Source organism: Phalacrocorax carbo, chromosome 9 (genome assembly GCF_963921805.1).
Source record: "Phalacrocorax carbo chromosome 9, bPhaCar2.1, whole genome shotgun sequence".
In the NCBI taxonomy this organism is placed as follows: domain Eukaryota; kingdom Metazoa; phylum Chordata; class Aves; order Suliformes; family Phalacrocoracidae; genus Phalacrocorax; species Phalacrocorax carbo.
In genome coordinates, this window is record NC_087521.1 from 33,341,589 (window position 1) to 33,358,669 (window position 17,081).

Below are 17,081 nucleotides of genomic sequence, written 5' to 3' on the forward strand. Positions count from 1 at the left end.
TCGAAGGAAAGAGGAGAAGGGAAGGGAGGGGAGGAGAAGAAAGGGAAGGTATTCTTACAGAGTCATCCTTTCTTCCATATATGTTCTCTTGCCACTTTGTTATATTGCAACTCACCAATTTATCAACCTGCTTTCTATACTTTCTCTCTTCTGAATCAGTTCATCCAAAACATCAGAAGACTGCTGAGGAGCAGAAGCCACTGGAGGAAACAAAGGACCATTGTATTTTGGCGAGGCAACTCTAAACTGTCCGTTAAGCTCCAGAAGAGGCTCAAAGAATTCTGGAATTTCATCTCTCTCCTCTTCCTGATCCTAATAAATAAGTAGTAAATTAAGTTACGGTGCATTTCTGGAAGGCAATGTCATCGAGGTAACCATCAGATTTTTTCCTTTGAGAAACATTTGTAGATGGGTCACAGCACACAAACCACATTCTCCCTTCTTAGTATGTTGTAGTTAATTGATACAATTCTAAACTTAGCAAATCATAAATCTGTGTAAGTCTATAAGAACTGCTAAGTAAAACACGATTTGGCTCATATTTCCTGCCTGTGCTGCACAGGGAAGGCAGCCAACAGTAATGCTAATCCTTGAGAAATTTACTTGTGACATAAGTCAGTTTAATATATACCACAGAAATGCTCCTCCTTTAAACAAAGAAGTTTAGGAAACTTTCTACAGTCACTTGTTGGGTTAGTTTTTTTGGAGGTTTAGGGGTTTTTATTGTTGTTGGGTTTTTTTTAGAAATTAAACTTTTACTGAAGACTAGACATTAATAGTTTACACACATGTTACATGCATGCTTTCACTTTCACTAACATCAGCTGCTGAAACTTAAAATGTATTTCTGGGTAATCAGTTCCCAAGATCCTCACAGACACCTTGAATTTAACCTTAATGTGCTATTTCTAAAAGTTATGAAAGTTACTCAGTGTGCGCTATGTTTGACTGTTTCCAAAGATGCCACCCTCCTTTCCCCCCCACAGCACATACATAGCATTAAGTCCCCCAAAAACAGTCACCAACCCGTCATATCGTAATGTAGCGTTTTAGAAATGTCTTGTGATGGATGAGAACCTGCATCTTTCACTCATAATATTAAAAACAAATGTGTCTAATAGTAATATGATTCTCTAAGAAGGAAATCTGGCATGCCAGAAAGAGACGAAGAGCTGAGCCCTAAATTACCAGTGAGAAGTGTGTGATGTTTGCATAAAAGAGCTCACTGTAAATCTACATTTACTAAGATTGATCTCCAACACAGTGAAAGGATAAAAAAGTCTTCTTTTCCCTTACATAAATTAAATCTACTTTTAACCCATAAAATAAAAAGCTATATATTTTCTATGAATAAAAGAATAAATCTCTAAAAATAGAAAGAAGGAAAAAAAACCCAAACGTTTTCCTGTCTCCTTCCCCAACCCAGCATTAATACTTCTCTCCTGCCTTAATATACTTTAAAACTGAAAAGTCAGATAGGTCCCTAATGGGTATTACGACACATAGCTATTGGGGAGTGGGATCTTTCTGGATCTTTAAATAGCAATAATTCTTCAAAGAAAGGCTGTAACTTACAAAGCGGGCAACACAGAACGTGTATTCTCAGGTGACAAGCAAAGATCTCTAAACCATTCTAGGCACAGAAATAATACAGGAAAGTTAAACCCCGAATGCCACTGGATGCCTCGCAAGCTGATAAGCAGTTCATTCTGTTGGGATATATGTATTCATAACCATAATTCATTCTGACAGCAAATGTAAAGATGTCTTTGTCCAGTGTTTCATTACGCATTTTCTTCCGACTGCATTACTCCATAAATTTTCTTTGATGTTGCAGATTTAATATAATCTTTTCTGAAAGTATGCAAAATACAAACATCTGGATTAAATAAACCAAGTACATACAACAAATCTTACGTATATTTAGTAACTTCTGACAAACTTTTACAGTTCTCCTGCATTTCTAAACTATGGGCAAAAATATTTTATATTTAATAGTGCACAAATCCAAAAGAAAATTATATTCATTTTGGGGTGATATATTACCTCTGATGAAATAAAAAACTAATATAATACGTCAGTATTTAATTACACAGATAGAACTTGCACATATATCACCTTGTAGACCAATCCTGAATAATCTGCACTCAATTCTGCATTTTACCTCCCTGGAGACTGTTGAAAATATCTATCACCACTCCCAATCAAAATACAGCATAAATTAGAAAGTCTTTCAGATATGATTGGAATATTAATCACTGTACTTTATGCTAAAGTATCGAGCCGAAACTCTATTTCCCAAATTACGTTCAGATAATTAAAAAATGTTTGAAATGATTAGGTGGTATAGATTAATTTTGTTGCATTATCAAACATGTATATTCATAGTCTTTTATTAAAGCCATCCAAAACTTAGTCATGGATTTCTTCATGACAGATTTCTAAAGCAATTTTCACACTCAAGGTCAGGCTGCATTGCAGGTGCCACCTGTGATCTTTTGTCTGAAGAGTTACACATGTTAAAAAATCAGTGCCCCAAAAAGAGCATCTACGGAAACCAGGGCTGAGGAAAATACATTTACTCTGGTCTCTGCAGGTTATATATTTTGCAGTGGTATTCAAAATGAAAGCAAAAATGCTGAGAAACATGTCCCCACCTTGCCATCAGGGCATGTTCAGAGGGAGCAAAAGTGCCTGTAATCTTAAATCCTAGGAAGTTTGCTAAAGGTACTGCAGGATGTGGCTGTTCATGAGATCTGGAAAGCAGACTCAATAAATCTTGAGAGTCCGTTCTGGGCTCATGTTAGCTGAGCAAGTTTCTCACTCTGGGTCCATGCAAGGGCTGGCCTAATGAAGCCTCTTCTGTGCAGAAAGTCTGAACCTACTTTGTTGCAGGTGCAACCATCAATCAAAAATAAAGAAGTGTGTAAATCAAAACTGTGTGTAAATCAAAGCTTTTTCTTCTTTATTCCACATGTGATTCTTCTTATTGTGAAAAAGAGCACCTAATTTAACTATTTTGGAGGATAGAGCTCTGGGTCTTTAAATGCTAGAGAGCAAGGTTGCAAAGGGAGAACAAGGCATATCACTTCTTCCCACGGCAGGGTGTGTTTTACAGTCTGGGACACGTTGCATTAGTCCTCAAAACTGTTAAATTACTCTTAGGTAATGTGATAAAAGATTTGTCTCCGCCCACAGAAAGGAGCACGGAAGAACGACAACAGGTGGGAGAATAACCTAATACAACAACTGTGCACCCCAGCCCTACTCCCAGGGCTATCACAGGAGAGGGCTCAGCCCCAGCATCCAGGAGTCAAACCCAGCAAGACAAGCCCATGGAAAGGCTGTAGCACCTTTCCTGAGATTGGGCTGATGTATTTGGATGAGGTGATGACACGATGACTTACTATGGGAGGCAGGGAAGAGTATTTTGGGATGGTACAACACTTTTTATAAGGTGTTTACAGGGAAGAACCAGAGGTGTAGAAAGGGAAAGACCAAGGTGGCTCGGAGAGGTATAGGTGTGGGAAAATAGAGGGATAAGGGGACAAAAGTGGCTGGTCAGCATGCTTGCCTGGCCTCGCCCTATGCCTGAGCAGCGCAGTCTGGCCTGTCTCCTCACTAAATGACATTTCCAATGATTTTCCTGAGCAAGGGGCTTTCAGGGGATCGCATGTCCAGCTGCCAGAGCTGGGGAAGGCAACGACCAGGGTCAGCTGCTGGGTAGACTGTGTCTAATGCCAGATACTGGAGGGATCCACACTGTGTGTGTGTATACCTACGTATATATATGTATACACACGCACACACATATATATATGTACATACACACCAGCACACATATATCCCAGACCTCCACCCTGAACTGCCAGAGAGGGGAACAGGATCAGCACGTTGGTGCTGTTTGAGTGCTGATCCGTGCACCCGCTTGTGTACATGTATCTGTACGCGTAGTGTGTACGTGTGTTTGCATTTTTGTATTATTGCCTACTGGCAATCCGCCCTCAGCCTCACTTCTGGCTGGACCTGGGAGCAGGCAGCTGCGGCAGCCTTGCCTCTCTTGGGCTACCAACACTAACAGCTAGCACTGCAACTCTTCAGTATCTCTTAAATAAGTATCTTCTCGTAGAAAAGGTAGAACAAATCCTAGGAAAAGGAAATGCCTGGGCCAGGGTCCTGAAGCCTTTTTGCAATATCCACCAGGGAAGAAAAAACAGAAAAAAAAGAGAAGGAGGAGGAGGCAAAAAAAAAAAGATATTTCACACAAATACTTATCCTCTTCAGTTCTAATAGAATTAAGTTTTCATAATAAAAAGGGTGTGGGGGTAAGACAATAATAAGCTATTTTTCCTCTAGAGCATTTTATGCACATTTTTTCATGAATCTGAAGCCTCTCTGATAACAGTAACTTTGCTTTCTTTTGATGTCTTAAAAACCCCTGCCACTCCAGAGGTTGATTTTATGCTTCCACACTGTGTTTGCATTGCACATTTTTGAGAACATTGTCTGTGTGGTCACAGGCCAAACATATGTTTCACTTGGAACAGATTTTGGTATTGTGGTTAAAATACATCCATTGCCAAAAATAAAAGATAAAAGCAATCCAGGAGAAAAGTGAAAAAAAGAAAAGATGAATAACTATTATTCACATATAAAAAATTTAACATGGCAGCACTTTTTTTGTTAGTCCATTAACTGATTTCTTAGATAGCTTTCCTATTTATTTTTATAAAATAAAGCTTTTGTTTTACAAACAGAAGAAAGTTGTCCAAATAGATTTAATTCCTCCCCTCCAATAACATAACGTAATTTTGAAACTAAAAATGAATGAAGCATTTCCCCACTTCCAATAGGTAAACCACCCCTTTAGAACTGTTTTGACTAAGATAATGTTAAATGGTGAATTAATTTTAAAAATAAATCTACCATACCGACCTGTAGGCTATAGAGTTAATATTTGAAGTCCCCTCTAATCCTGGGATCAGGAGCACATGAAACAGGTAAAGAGAATACATGTTTGGGTAGATTTTGATACGCACACAGCAAGTCTAGCTCACTGGAAAGAAGCTTGAGGAAGAAGCACTTCAAGAGAAATACTAGGCAGCATCAACAATTTCAAGCTCCTGGTATTTACTGAGTCCTAAATGCAGCAGGAGGTGGAAGCTGCCATCTTCCACAGAGGCAAGACACTCCACAACAGCTGGGCGGCAGCATCTTGCTGCCTTCAGAGGCAGCCTTTCCCAGATACCATTGCATTTCTGTTTCTGCTCTTACTCTGCAGAAGGGAAATACAGGCTGGTTCACCAACCTTGAGCATTTGTCAGCCCCCACTCTCACTGACAAGAGGTCAGCTAACTAAAAAAAGGACTTGCTACCTAAAAAATTAAACTATAAAAGAGTAACAAATAAACCCACGTTATCAAAATCCAGAAACAACAATCTTATTAAACATGCACAGACACACTAACAAGGCATCCAGCAAAATAAAAAATTTGTAAGCTCTTAATGGGACCCACGAGACGAGCAGTACACGTTGTACGCATATACTCATGTGCACTGCTTGTCTTGGTTTTTTAGTTACGTAATGTTTGACTGAAATATTACACTAAATCATTTTAAGACCTCAAAAGCATATGCAAATTGTTCTACACTGAAATCTTCTGAAAGGGAACCCACAGAAAATACTTTCGCATTTTAAAATATAGGTCATCTTTCTTAAAATCTGTAAGAGCATCGTATATATGCCTTACATTTAGATTTCACCATTTCAAACTCTAAGTGCTATAACCGCCACTGATTTTAGAGGACTACTTTTATTCTAGTGGATTCTAACACATCCAAATAAAGCCTGATTTTATTTTTTTATTGTAATTCTTCATATGTCCTTTACTTACTAACACATAATGATTTCTAATATTGTTTATACCACTGTAAACAGTCCAGTATTGCTCACAGGGGATAGTTTTTAAGTTGCCAGTAAACCAAACTGATTTTCTACATTGTGTTTTCAGTTATGACAGAATAACATAAAATAAATACAAAAATGTTTAAAAGCAAAGGACACCTTTGCAATATAATTACCTGCACGACACCAGGAACACCAATGAAATTAGTTCCCGGAAACTTTGTATCTTCCTCCTCACTATGTATATCTTCTGGAGCCTTATAAAGACAGACGGAAATTGTTAAGTATTTCATACTGGGGGGAAAAGAATGCATTAGCAGAAAAACTTCATGACAGAAATGCAATTAAATCACCACTCACAGTCAATAGCCTGAATCCAGAAAAAAATGCTTTACCCACCTTAAAAGTTAGGAAGAATTTCTTTGCATAGCATAAAGAGAGAATATTAGACCTTTTTCTTGTAGCTTTTAGTTGTCAGCATACTGTTACCCAATCTAATGGAATCTCTCAACATCAAAAGTTCTAAGGCAATACCTGTAACTCTTATTAGAAAACCAGTATGACAAAATATTGTAAAACATAGCCCACAAGAGGCTAGGAGTGTCTTAAGCAATTTACTTGTGTGTGATTTCTACAGTGTTATTGAATGTAATTTTTAAGTAATAACCACTATTTCAGTCCATGGTCTCTGTCTTACTCAGTGAGTAACTGGACCACAGCACTCCAGAGGAGCTAACTCCTTAAGTCAGAATAGCAGCTAACACACAGGGAAAACAGAAGGTACAATAACTACACAAAAATAATCACTGCATCTCCATGCCTTCACACTGTCTGGTCTGTGCAACGCACAAGACAGAAGTCCACTGGAAGAAACAACATGCTGTCCTGTAAACATGTGCCCTAGTTTACAGCCTTATAATTCAGCATGCAGCAGTTAACCTTTTTGTTGCACAAAAACCTTCATTGCTGCTTAGATTTGATCAAAAACACTTCTGAAAAGTTATATGGAAGGAGAATAGAGCAGACTGGCCAGCTCCACACACAACAGGCTACCAGTGAACAGGCTACGCATACATGCCACTAACCACTCAAGTACAGCCAAGCCACAGATGGAGGAATGAAGAACATGCTCAGTCTTGATGCCAGAACACTGAAGCTGGTATGAATAAGACAGACATGGGCCAATAAGGGATTACAACTCTTAACAGAACAGAGAAATGCTGTTTTTCTTAGAATTTTGCTATGGTAATTATTTAATCTTGGAAGAACAGCATATTGCTGCAATTTTTCATTTTCTTTAATAAATACCTCTTCAGAACAATTACTCCACTTTTCCTGGAGCTGTCTAATTTCTCTAACTAAAACAAGATAATGAGATAACTTTGTAGTAATTTAACATATTTTCTTTTCAAATAATTTGAATTCACATATGTTTAGACCAATTAATACCTGTATTACAGCATTGACAGGAGGAAGTGCAGGCTCAGAGCTTGGAAGAACATGGTTTACGCTCACATTGTCACTTGAAATACTGTCGATATCTACATTTGGTAACACCTAGAACAGAAAAAAGCACTAATCTGTAAATTTATTATTTAGTAGCTCAGCTACTATCGTTGGACTTTTTAGATTCTATCTTCCACTTGCTACTGAGCCACTAAACTTCAGTGACCTTTTTTTTCATACCTGTATCTGATAGTAACTTGGTTCTGAAAAACAAAATACTGTAATGTACAAAAACTAGCCCCAGAAATATTTGCCTCTTTTCGTGCAGTACCTCATTTCTCCTGTCCTCTAATTCCCTGATACTTTGCCTTGCATGTGACAAAAGGTGAGTATACCTATAACTATTTACATAGCAGATGTGCATTTGACTTGCAATTCGTTTACACTCTGTTGGCCTACAAGCCCCTGTGTAGGCTGGTGATTGGTTTCACATTGTCATACATCTGGTATGGTAGAATAAAGGGATAATTGTATTACAATATAGTTTGTAATAAAGGCATGTCCATTACAGCATCAAAACAGTTTTGGTTTTGTTTTGTTGGTTTTTTTTAATAACAAAGACTTAAATGCTTAATTCTTTGGAGAAAAGAAAATAATTAAAAAATCACCTTAAACATTTAAGAACTGGGTGAAATAACATCAAAATGCATGTGGGTGAAAAACAGCGATACAGCAAGGGAACAAGCCACGTCCTCTACCTCTATTTAACTTGGAGTTCCATTAATCATTTGTATCTGAAAGGTGTGTGTAGGAGTGCATATATTCTCAACAATTTGAATCCAAAATAATGAACATGTAAGAAACATTAACTTCTTTAGCAATACACAGATGTAAAAAATAAATTAAAAAACCCCAACCCACTTGGAAAGGTCTGCAACGGTTGATTAAACAGAAGTAAAATTCTTGGGTTGACTATCATGCTGGAAACAGAAATCTTAAAGGCTAAAGCATTCATCCAAGGAAAGTGACATTTATTTTAATTCAAAGTTTGTTCTGGCTCAAAAATCTCATTTAAGAAAAAAAGATGACATAGAACTCTTTTACAAACACCCTGCATAGGTGACTTATGGAAGAAAGAGTTTTCTATTTTGGTTAAATAATATGGGTAATTGTTAAAATATGAATAAAAGTATTACTATAGCATGACAACTCTTTGGTCCATCCATTTGGTAAGTTTCTAACGCTTACTGAAAACCATCTGTTGATGTCAAAGTAAGTTACTGATGGATGGGACTGTCTTTAGTTGGCATTTATTAAGATAAACAAACAAACAAACAAAAAATCATCACTCTTGACATGTACCTGCACAGACAATTGAGGTGGATCCTTTCTCTCTGATCTCATCTCTATTACAGCTATGTTTGGTTTTTTTATCTCAACCGGTGGTTTTGGTGGCACTTGAGGAAGAGAGGTTGTAACTGTAACAGGATGCGGTTTACCTACAACTACTCCAGCAGGCTGCAGTGGGATGTCGCTAATTTGGGTTTGACCTAAGGACAGTTGAAAAATAATTAAAGATTTATATAAATCTCTGAAGTCAGTAAATTAATCAGTTAATTAAAATTAAATTCTGTGTGTCTGTTTTATATCAGACTGAGATCTCATGTGCAATTACAGACTAATTTAAAAGTCCCCTATTAGCAGAAGCTAGGGTACAGGGCTTCACAAGGTGATTTGAAAGCTTTCCCAGCAGAAGCTGTAAAGTCAACACTGCGTTTTTAAAAAATTACTCCCTTTTCTTGACTACAGTGACACCTTCTGCTGAAAAGGAGAACTACATTGTGTTTGCCATTCAAAAACTACTCACCACGCTTCCCCCCCACCTCACATTTTCTTTATCGTATTGAAAATACTATTACACTTCGGGTGTCTCAAACAAAAAATTGTGGGATGTTATACTTTTCTTAAATAATTATCTTCTTTAAATGCCAATATAATACTAACCCTTCCCAAAACAAGGCCTATATAAACGTTCTGTTGAAGGTCCAAAAATACAGAAGCCATGACAATGAATTTAAGTGCATTTGGCACATTTCTACTGAAATTGTTGGGCTGAAGTCATCATAAATGTTGAACCCAAGGGACAATGATTCAGCTGCCGCTAACATGGATACCAAACTTAAAGCCAGAACAAGAACCCTAGAAATGTAAAGTGTACCAGAGAAGGTATATTCAGCTAAGCAAATAACAGCTCTGTCAGGGTGTCACCAGACATCCAGCAGGAAGAATGAGAACCAGAACATTTTAAACTGTTCCCCCATGTAGATTTCCCCATGAGAAGGGCAGCTGCAAATCTCATGGGCCAGGGCAAATCACTGACTTAAGACGATGTAAGATGTATTTTAATGAAGTAGAGGTTCATTAACCATCACACCTCCCTTCTACAGGTTATTTGCTCCTACCTAGTGGAATAGCCATAGGAATTAGGTGACCTTCAAGCGGACCACAGACTGCAGGTACATCTTGACTTGGACTAAAGAGATACTGATTTTCTTGGCTAAGTGCATACACAGGATGCTGTTTCCTAGGGCTGGTTACTACCTTCTGTATGCGAGACGTCTGAGTTTTTGCTGACTTTACCTTTGTACCTGAAAGAAGAGCAGATAAACCACACGTCGTCAATGCATGTACAAACAGAATAGTATCATACGCTACTAATTTAAGCCCTTCAAATGAAAGAGTAATATATTTTTGCTGTGGGATGAAGGGAGCAAGGGAGTGAGACAGGAAGGGTACAATCTAGAAGTGCGAAGTTAGATGTCACAGTATTGACAGCAACGATGGAATTAAAATTATAATTTTTGAACATCCAAGTCTAGCAAATAAAGACACAGAAATGTGAAGAGAAGGACACAAGGACTGTAGCAGGTTGGAATGAAATGTGCAATTTAGCAGGTAAGAAGAAAACCATCATTTAGGTTTGAAATATGGCATTAGAACAGCACACCAGCCTGGCATGAAAAAACAGGATATAGAATACAGCCAAACTAATCTCTCCCTCATCTGATTAACTGCCTCATTTTATAAATGTGCGGTTTGTCTCCAGCCACAATATTGACAATAGTCAAAAAAACAGGTATAATCTACAGATTCCTGGTTTAACAACTCCTTGCTACTAGAAAATAAAGCCATAACTAATACTCAAAAGTCTTGACTTACAACATCGAGGAGCCACCGATTTTTTGGTCCAGTTTTGAAAGTGTATTGTTAAATAGCCAACCAGAAGTTATGTGTATGTAACAATGCCTAAGCATGTAGCAGAGGAGAATGTTTACTGCAATGTTGCATTTCTCACATTAGAGTCATGCAGGGTCTTAATCAACCTATATTCTTTGCAAACAGTGAATATTATTAGGGAATTTGTTAACTTTAATCTAAATGGATAAAAGCTGCCTTAAATATCCCCGAAAAAGCAGTAAACAATCATGAATCAAACAGAAGTGCTGCTACTGCTATTTTGTAGGCATTAGGAAAATGAACCTGGAAAGAATCACATTGGTAACCAACTCCGTATCTTCACTACAGCTGAAAAATGTCATGTTACTCCTCTGTTGTTTCTAATCATCACCCTTCCTGTATTAATGGCCAGTTAACACATGGCAGCAAGCACTTTTTAGCTCTGTCACATTTAATAGCTTCCTAATTATTTGAAGAATAAAAGCAAATTGTTACAAAATTTAGGGATAATAAAGATTGATAATGTGACTTTTAACAAATGCAGACAAGCAAGTAAGGCAATCCACTCAAGAACTGCTTTTTTTTTTTGTACACATGAACTATGGGTTATAAGCCTAGAAACAAGAATGGCAAGTCATAACTCTTCAATGAGAAAATACAGGTCAGAAAGAAGTGTCTTGGAAAACGGCTTTAGGGTCACATTGGATAAGCAACACAATGAGATCACAATACAATGCTGTGGTCAAAGGGATACAAGTAATCCTCAGATGTCTCAGCAGGATGTGAGTGAGGTGGATCAGGAGAAGGCTTCCATATATGATAACACACACTCCGTTCTAATTCTGTATCTCCATAAATATTAAAATAGATCAGATGTTAAAAGGCCTTTTTCATTTTTTTAAGGAAAATCACCTGGAAACTGAAGTAGCTGTAAAATCGAAGCCAAAAACTCACTACAAATCAGATACTAAATTTGAAGCGTCACATTTACTTTTGAGCCATGGGAAGAAGTAATTAAGGGCAGAATTTCTGATGTTTTTAAATGATGAGCACGTGCCTTTCCGCAAAGCATAAGTTCGCCAGAAAAACTGTTCTTTAGTCAAAGACAAATTACTGGACTCAGTAACATAAATAGATACAGTTCAGTGGCTTGTGATTTAGAAGAGGTCACACTACATGATCCAACAGTCCCCCCTGGCCTCGACCTTTTGAGTAAAAGCAGAAATTGGCAACATATCTGTAATACCGCCAACTTGTAAAAACAAGGTTCTCACAGTAAGAATGATTAAGTACTGTATATACACAGCACCTCATTTTAATTGCTTTCAACTTTTCATTTCCCCCTGAAAGGTTTATTTGCACTGAGCAGAAACTAGACATTTAATTAAATTTAGCTTTAAAAACCTAGTGTTTTACATATATTTATCAGTTCAATTTATGCAAGAAAACAACTCCAACTTTTTTTAGAAATGCTCTCTTACTCATAAAAGTGTTGGACTTTTTTCCCAACTTCCCATAAGAGACCAAGCATTAGTCACTACAGTTTATTTGCAAAGAAAATGGTTGAGAGAGTTATAAAATAACTGAAGAGAGACTCTCCAGATGGCCATTTCAGTCTTAAATAAACATCCTTATTCTAACACTAATTTAAAACAAGCTCAGTGAACTGCTCTAACAAAATAGAGTCATTTAATAAGTCTGGATTTTCCAGCCAATCAAACCCAAGGCCAACGACTTCCAATAATTTTTAAGCCTTTATCACCTGGTACATTTAGGTCAGGAAGGGAATCTGGGGGTGCAGATCCATAAGAACTAACCATGCCTCACACCAGCAAGATTTCTTTCTTTTTTTAAGAATCTGGTGCTTTAAAGTGCTCATTGAACTTGGTTTCCTTTTATTTACACTCCTACTATAGAGGAGTACAGATCTGTTCCTGATTTTATACTTTCCTGCCACAGCAGTATCTCTCAGAATAGCAGCCCTCAAAAATGTTTAACTATTTTGTCTTCACGAGACCCAAGTGAAACACAGAAGTGCTACTTTTCCATTATATTGGCAAGATGTAGGAAAGCACAAAAATTAAGCAGCTTGACCAACTGTCTTAGATGAAGAGTCAAAGGCAAGTAATGTCAGTTTCAAAGGCTGGCCTCGGTCTAAAGCCATGAGAATCAGAAAACTTGGAAGCAGGACTCATTAATTGGCGTGCTATTCTTTTAAGTGACATGCAAAAAATTCTGTATTCTTCCTTTCTTCCCTTAGATAAGAATACAAGGGGGTGTCTCTGTCTTGACAGTAAATAGAGACAAAAAACCATAACTCTCTAACTGCGGTCTGATGTGAAATAGAGAAAGGAATTTTATGGAGGCTTTATTACCGCAAACACACATGTTGCTGCACGGCTGTAGTATGACTTGGAAGAGAATCACTTTGGGTAAAGGCTATCCAGAGTTCATTGTGTTTTCATGCAAATAGCTTTTAAACTGTACTTGTCACATGCAGGAGTTCTAGAAGATTGAATGCAGCATGGATCCAGTATGCAGTTTTCTCTTTTATTTTGATTCTCCTCCAGCAGAGAACAAGCTAAAGCACATGAGCAGCTTCTTACAACTGCATGCAACCTGTAGCTTTACATTTCTCTTACCCTACTGAATGAAACATGTTACCAGTAGAAAACTGGTAGTATCAAATGATCGAATGACCCACTTATTAAAATTAGATTGGGGCAGGGGGCACTTTTTCTGCCTCTTTACAAGGTATTGTTTCTGGAATGATGAAATTGGCCTCCCTGGAAAGGTTGTGACCTTCTATAAAGGACAAAAGCCCAATAAATATAGAAGAGAAATGTCATTTAGGACTCAGCAAAAGCAGAACTGCTGATTAAATATTTTTAAAGTGTCTGTTCTCAATCCAAAACTTAAAGGCCACTGTATCGTGTTATTGCTACACTAAGTGCTTACTAGCACACATTTTATTAAAAAAACATCTGTACAGAATAAACTAAATTACAGGTGTGCAGCACTGCCAGTAGTCAAAAAGAGTGATAGATCATGCTGGTCCTTCAAATGAGTATACTGGCATTTTTCACAAGAAAAAAAAAAAACCAAAAACAAGAAGCGTTTCGAGAGAGGTCAAATAAATTTACATAAGCAGTAAGTCAAGTAGTTTTCATACACCAAGTTATCACCTTTTAAAAAATTAAGTAAGTTTTGAAAAGTCTTCTAGATTTTTGCCAGGACTATAATGCCCATCTTCCAGAGGGTTATGAGAATCGCAAATACTTTCTACCAATAACACTTTTTTTTCATGGATCACAACTGGGCTCCAGAGCGCAGCTAAAAAAAGTGCCAGGAAATGGCATCAAGACTACACTAAGCTTAACAATAGATTCTTGTACGATTTTGAGGTTTTGCCACTGTGGATGTACATAATGTAAAAAAAAAACAAACCTCCAAAAACCCAGCAGTGCTTGTCAAAGACATATATACGTTTTATACCATCCATTTTAATGGCCTAAAAACATGGTCTCATCAAGTGACCGCCTTCTCATGCTAATCTCTTATATTTCATACAGAATATAAAATTTTGACAGGTATAATAAAAACTTCGACATTATTTTTTAAACAGGACAGTTCAGATTGCATCAAGTGTATTTTCCCTGCATGGGTAACAGAAGCACGAGTGCAGGAAGCATGGAGGGAAGCCAACTAATAGTTTTCCATTGATGCTCATCCTATTAACTCGATTGTGCACACTATCACTTGAACTGTCTCTTACACTTAACACACTTTCTCTCCATCATTACCTTTTATCATGTAATTTGCTCACTCTCTCCCACAATGAGAAGAAAAATAAGCCCTTGTGGTTTGTTTTTTTTTTTTGGTTTGGTTGGTTGGTTTTATTGTTGTTTTGTTGGTTTTTTTTTTACTATTTGGTTGGTTTTTTTCTTTTTTGTCTGCACTCCACTGCAGCTTTCTCCTCTTGGACTGGAAAATCCGCGTGATCCTTTGTGGGTTTCTTGCAATGGTCTTTACTTCCTCACAATGTATAAAACGACTTCTAATTAAAGCAACTGGTATCTTGACTAGACTCTTTGCTGCACAAATACAGGGAAGGATGAGCTGTTCCCCCATAGCTTCAATCATAATGAAAACAGCAAAGTGCAACCACTTTGGAAATTTCTTTAACCATCCTGCATGACAAGCATTTCTAGTTCTTAACAGTAACAGTAGCAATAACATCTAAATCTCCTTGTAGTCCTACACATTAGTTCATTAGTTTTTCTGACGTACCAGTTAAGGATTCACCTTAGTTTCTGTATTAAGAATCAGTTAAGTTTTGAAAAGATAACTAGGAAATTAAACACATAGAATTAAAACAGACAAATCTAAAATACACTATTTCAAACTGTTAATTATTTGTAAAGACAAAAAAAAGTACCAAGAAAATTCCATGAACGTAACAACTGTAAGAAAATTTAGAGCAAAAGGCCACCAAAATAGAGAAAAATAGGAACTTATGTTCCTCTGCAAACCCATTCAAATACAATCCTACACTTTCCATACCTTCAGCATAAAAACACCTGGGCAAACACTGAACAGGTCTATCCTTAAAAACATTGATTTTTAAAACAGATATTAAAGGCTGTGCCTTTGAATAGCACTTGTTTTCCCATACAAGTTCCACAAAGATGGATATCAGTGCATGTTTTAATCCTGGCTGAAGATGACTTTCCCCAGCTTTCATAAACATCGTAGCAGTGCCACAGACACGCACACAGACACACACACACGCTCTGCTTACTTCACATAAATATGTTGGTTGGTACTTTTCTTTATTCTTCCTTTTTCTTTACTCCTCTTTGAGACAGTACGTTGAAAGAATTACCACTACTGACAGGGTGGACTAATTTAAAACTAGAGTGTGTATTGAATTTAATTTACTCCAGATCCACTTTGATCAAGATTTGTCTTTATACCTTATAATTGTTTCCTTAAAGAAAGTCACATTCATTAATGCGATTTTCAATGAACAGATGAATTTCTCTAGAGCAAACATTACTTTCTATTAACTCAAGATAAAGTTTCTCTACACTTATCTATGTTGGATATCATATAGTTTCACTTTTTTATTATTTTTACACATTTTTAATAGATTTGAAAATCAGAATCTTCTGATCCTAACACTGCCTACCAAACTAATGAATGGCATTCAACATTAATCAACTAATAACCTTTATCGATCATTTAAATAACCTTAACAAGCTAGTACAAAGAGAGTTATACTCCATTTCCAACCCTGATTTGAATAAAAAAATGAAGTTACCTGCATTTACTGAACTTAAGCAATGCTTCCGATTAACACGTCTTTCAACATTTTCAAGTTAATAGATGTCACACTCATAAATTTAAATTTTCAAGTATCAATTCCTGTATTAGAAGTGGGAAATGAAATATCAGGCTTCCTTAATTTTTCAAATCTCAGTAGATTTCTTATCTCTGAATGAATCAATCGTTTAAATGACATGACTGGATAAACCTGACATAAAGAATACATCTCTTGGTAACCCTTATCAAAAGCTGAGTCCGTTTTTCAACACACTCAGCTTTTGGGTGCTTATGTCATTACTTCTGGCAATTCAGCTGTTTAAGACTTGGGCAACAATAAATATATATTAATATATTTATTAAATTTAGAAGTATTAATTTGTCAATCTAAAATAAGTGAGATACACACAAAAGATCTGAAAACCTACTGGTATTTTTTAGTTTTGAAAAGAGCACCTTTTAGAACAGAAGTTCGGTTGGAAGAGGCCTACAACGATCATCTAAGTCCAACTGCCTGACCACTTCAGGGCTGACCAAAAATTAAAGCATGTTAAGGGCATTGTCCAAATGCCTCTTAAACACTGGCAAGCACGGGGCATCAACCACCTCCCTGGGAAGCCTACTGCAGTTGCTTAAGCTTTAAAATGAAGAGCAGGTGAACTGTGATTGAAGTGTTTCATTTATACAAGGGATTCCTAATAGAGAGACTGGGAAAGAACACCTTGTTCACATCAAAGAGTTACTTACCTCTAACACACTCTGTCACCTTGGGTCTTTGGAGCTTAGATTTGGGAGAGGGAGAGTTGAATCTCAGATATGGTGCTTTTTTGAGTGTGCTACGACGGCCCTGGTAAATTGGTTTCCCATAAATGTGACACAGATAGTCTTCGTTTTGTACCATGGCACTTCCATCCACAGGTCCCTGACACACACCAAAAAAAAAAATTTACAGTTGTTCATGTATGAAAATCTGAACACATCAGTAGAGTTGCAAAAGTCTAGAGGAAAAAAGTAAGAAGTTCTGCAACAAACAGTATAAACTGCGAGCACACATGAAAACTTATGCATATAGAATACATACAAGAGGCTTACTAACAGCTGAATAAAATAGCAGGTGCTGGGTAAGGCAAATTATAACACGACAATGAATTCTATGTTGTTACACACA

The 17,081-nt window shown here is 37.0% G+C and overlaps 1 protein-coding gene across 8 annotated transcripts in view; it reads right to left on the reverse strand.

Moving 5' to 3' along the window:
- The window catches only part of KIAA0586 (KIAA0586 ortholog), a 75,562-nt gene that overhangs the window by 43,740 nt on the left and 14,741 nt on the right, over positions 1 to 17,081 (reverse strand). For all 8 annotated transcript variants that reach the window (XM_064461036.1, XM_064461032.1, XM_064461033.1 and 5 more), the window contains 6 exons: positions 16,661 to 16,835; positions 9,814 to 9,999; positions 8,714 to 8,901; positions 7,355 to 7,462; positions 6,082 to 6,162; positions 116 to 312 (listed from right to left, as the gene is read on the reverse strand). In XM_064461036.1, coding sequence (XP_064317106.1) covers positions 116 to 312; positions 6,082 to 6,162; positions 7,355 to 7,462; positions 8,714 to 8,901; positions 9,814 to 9,999; positions 16,661 to 16,835 — 935 coding nt within the window. The remainder of the gene's footprint in view (positions 1 to 115; positions 313 to 6,081; positions 6,163 to 7,354; positions 7,463 to 8,713; positions 8,902 to 9,813; positions 10,000 to 16,660; positions 16,836 to 17,081) is intronic.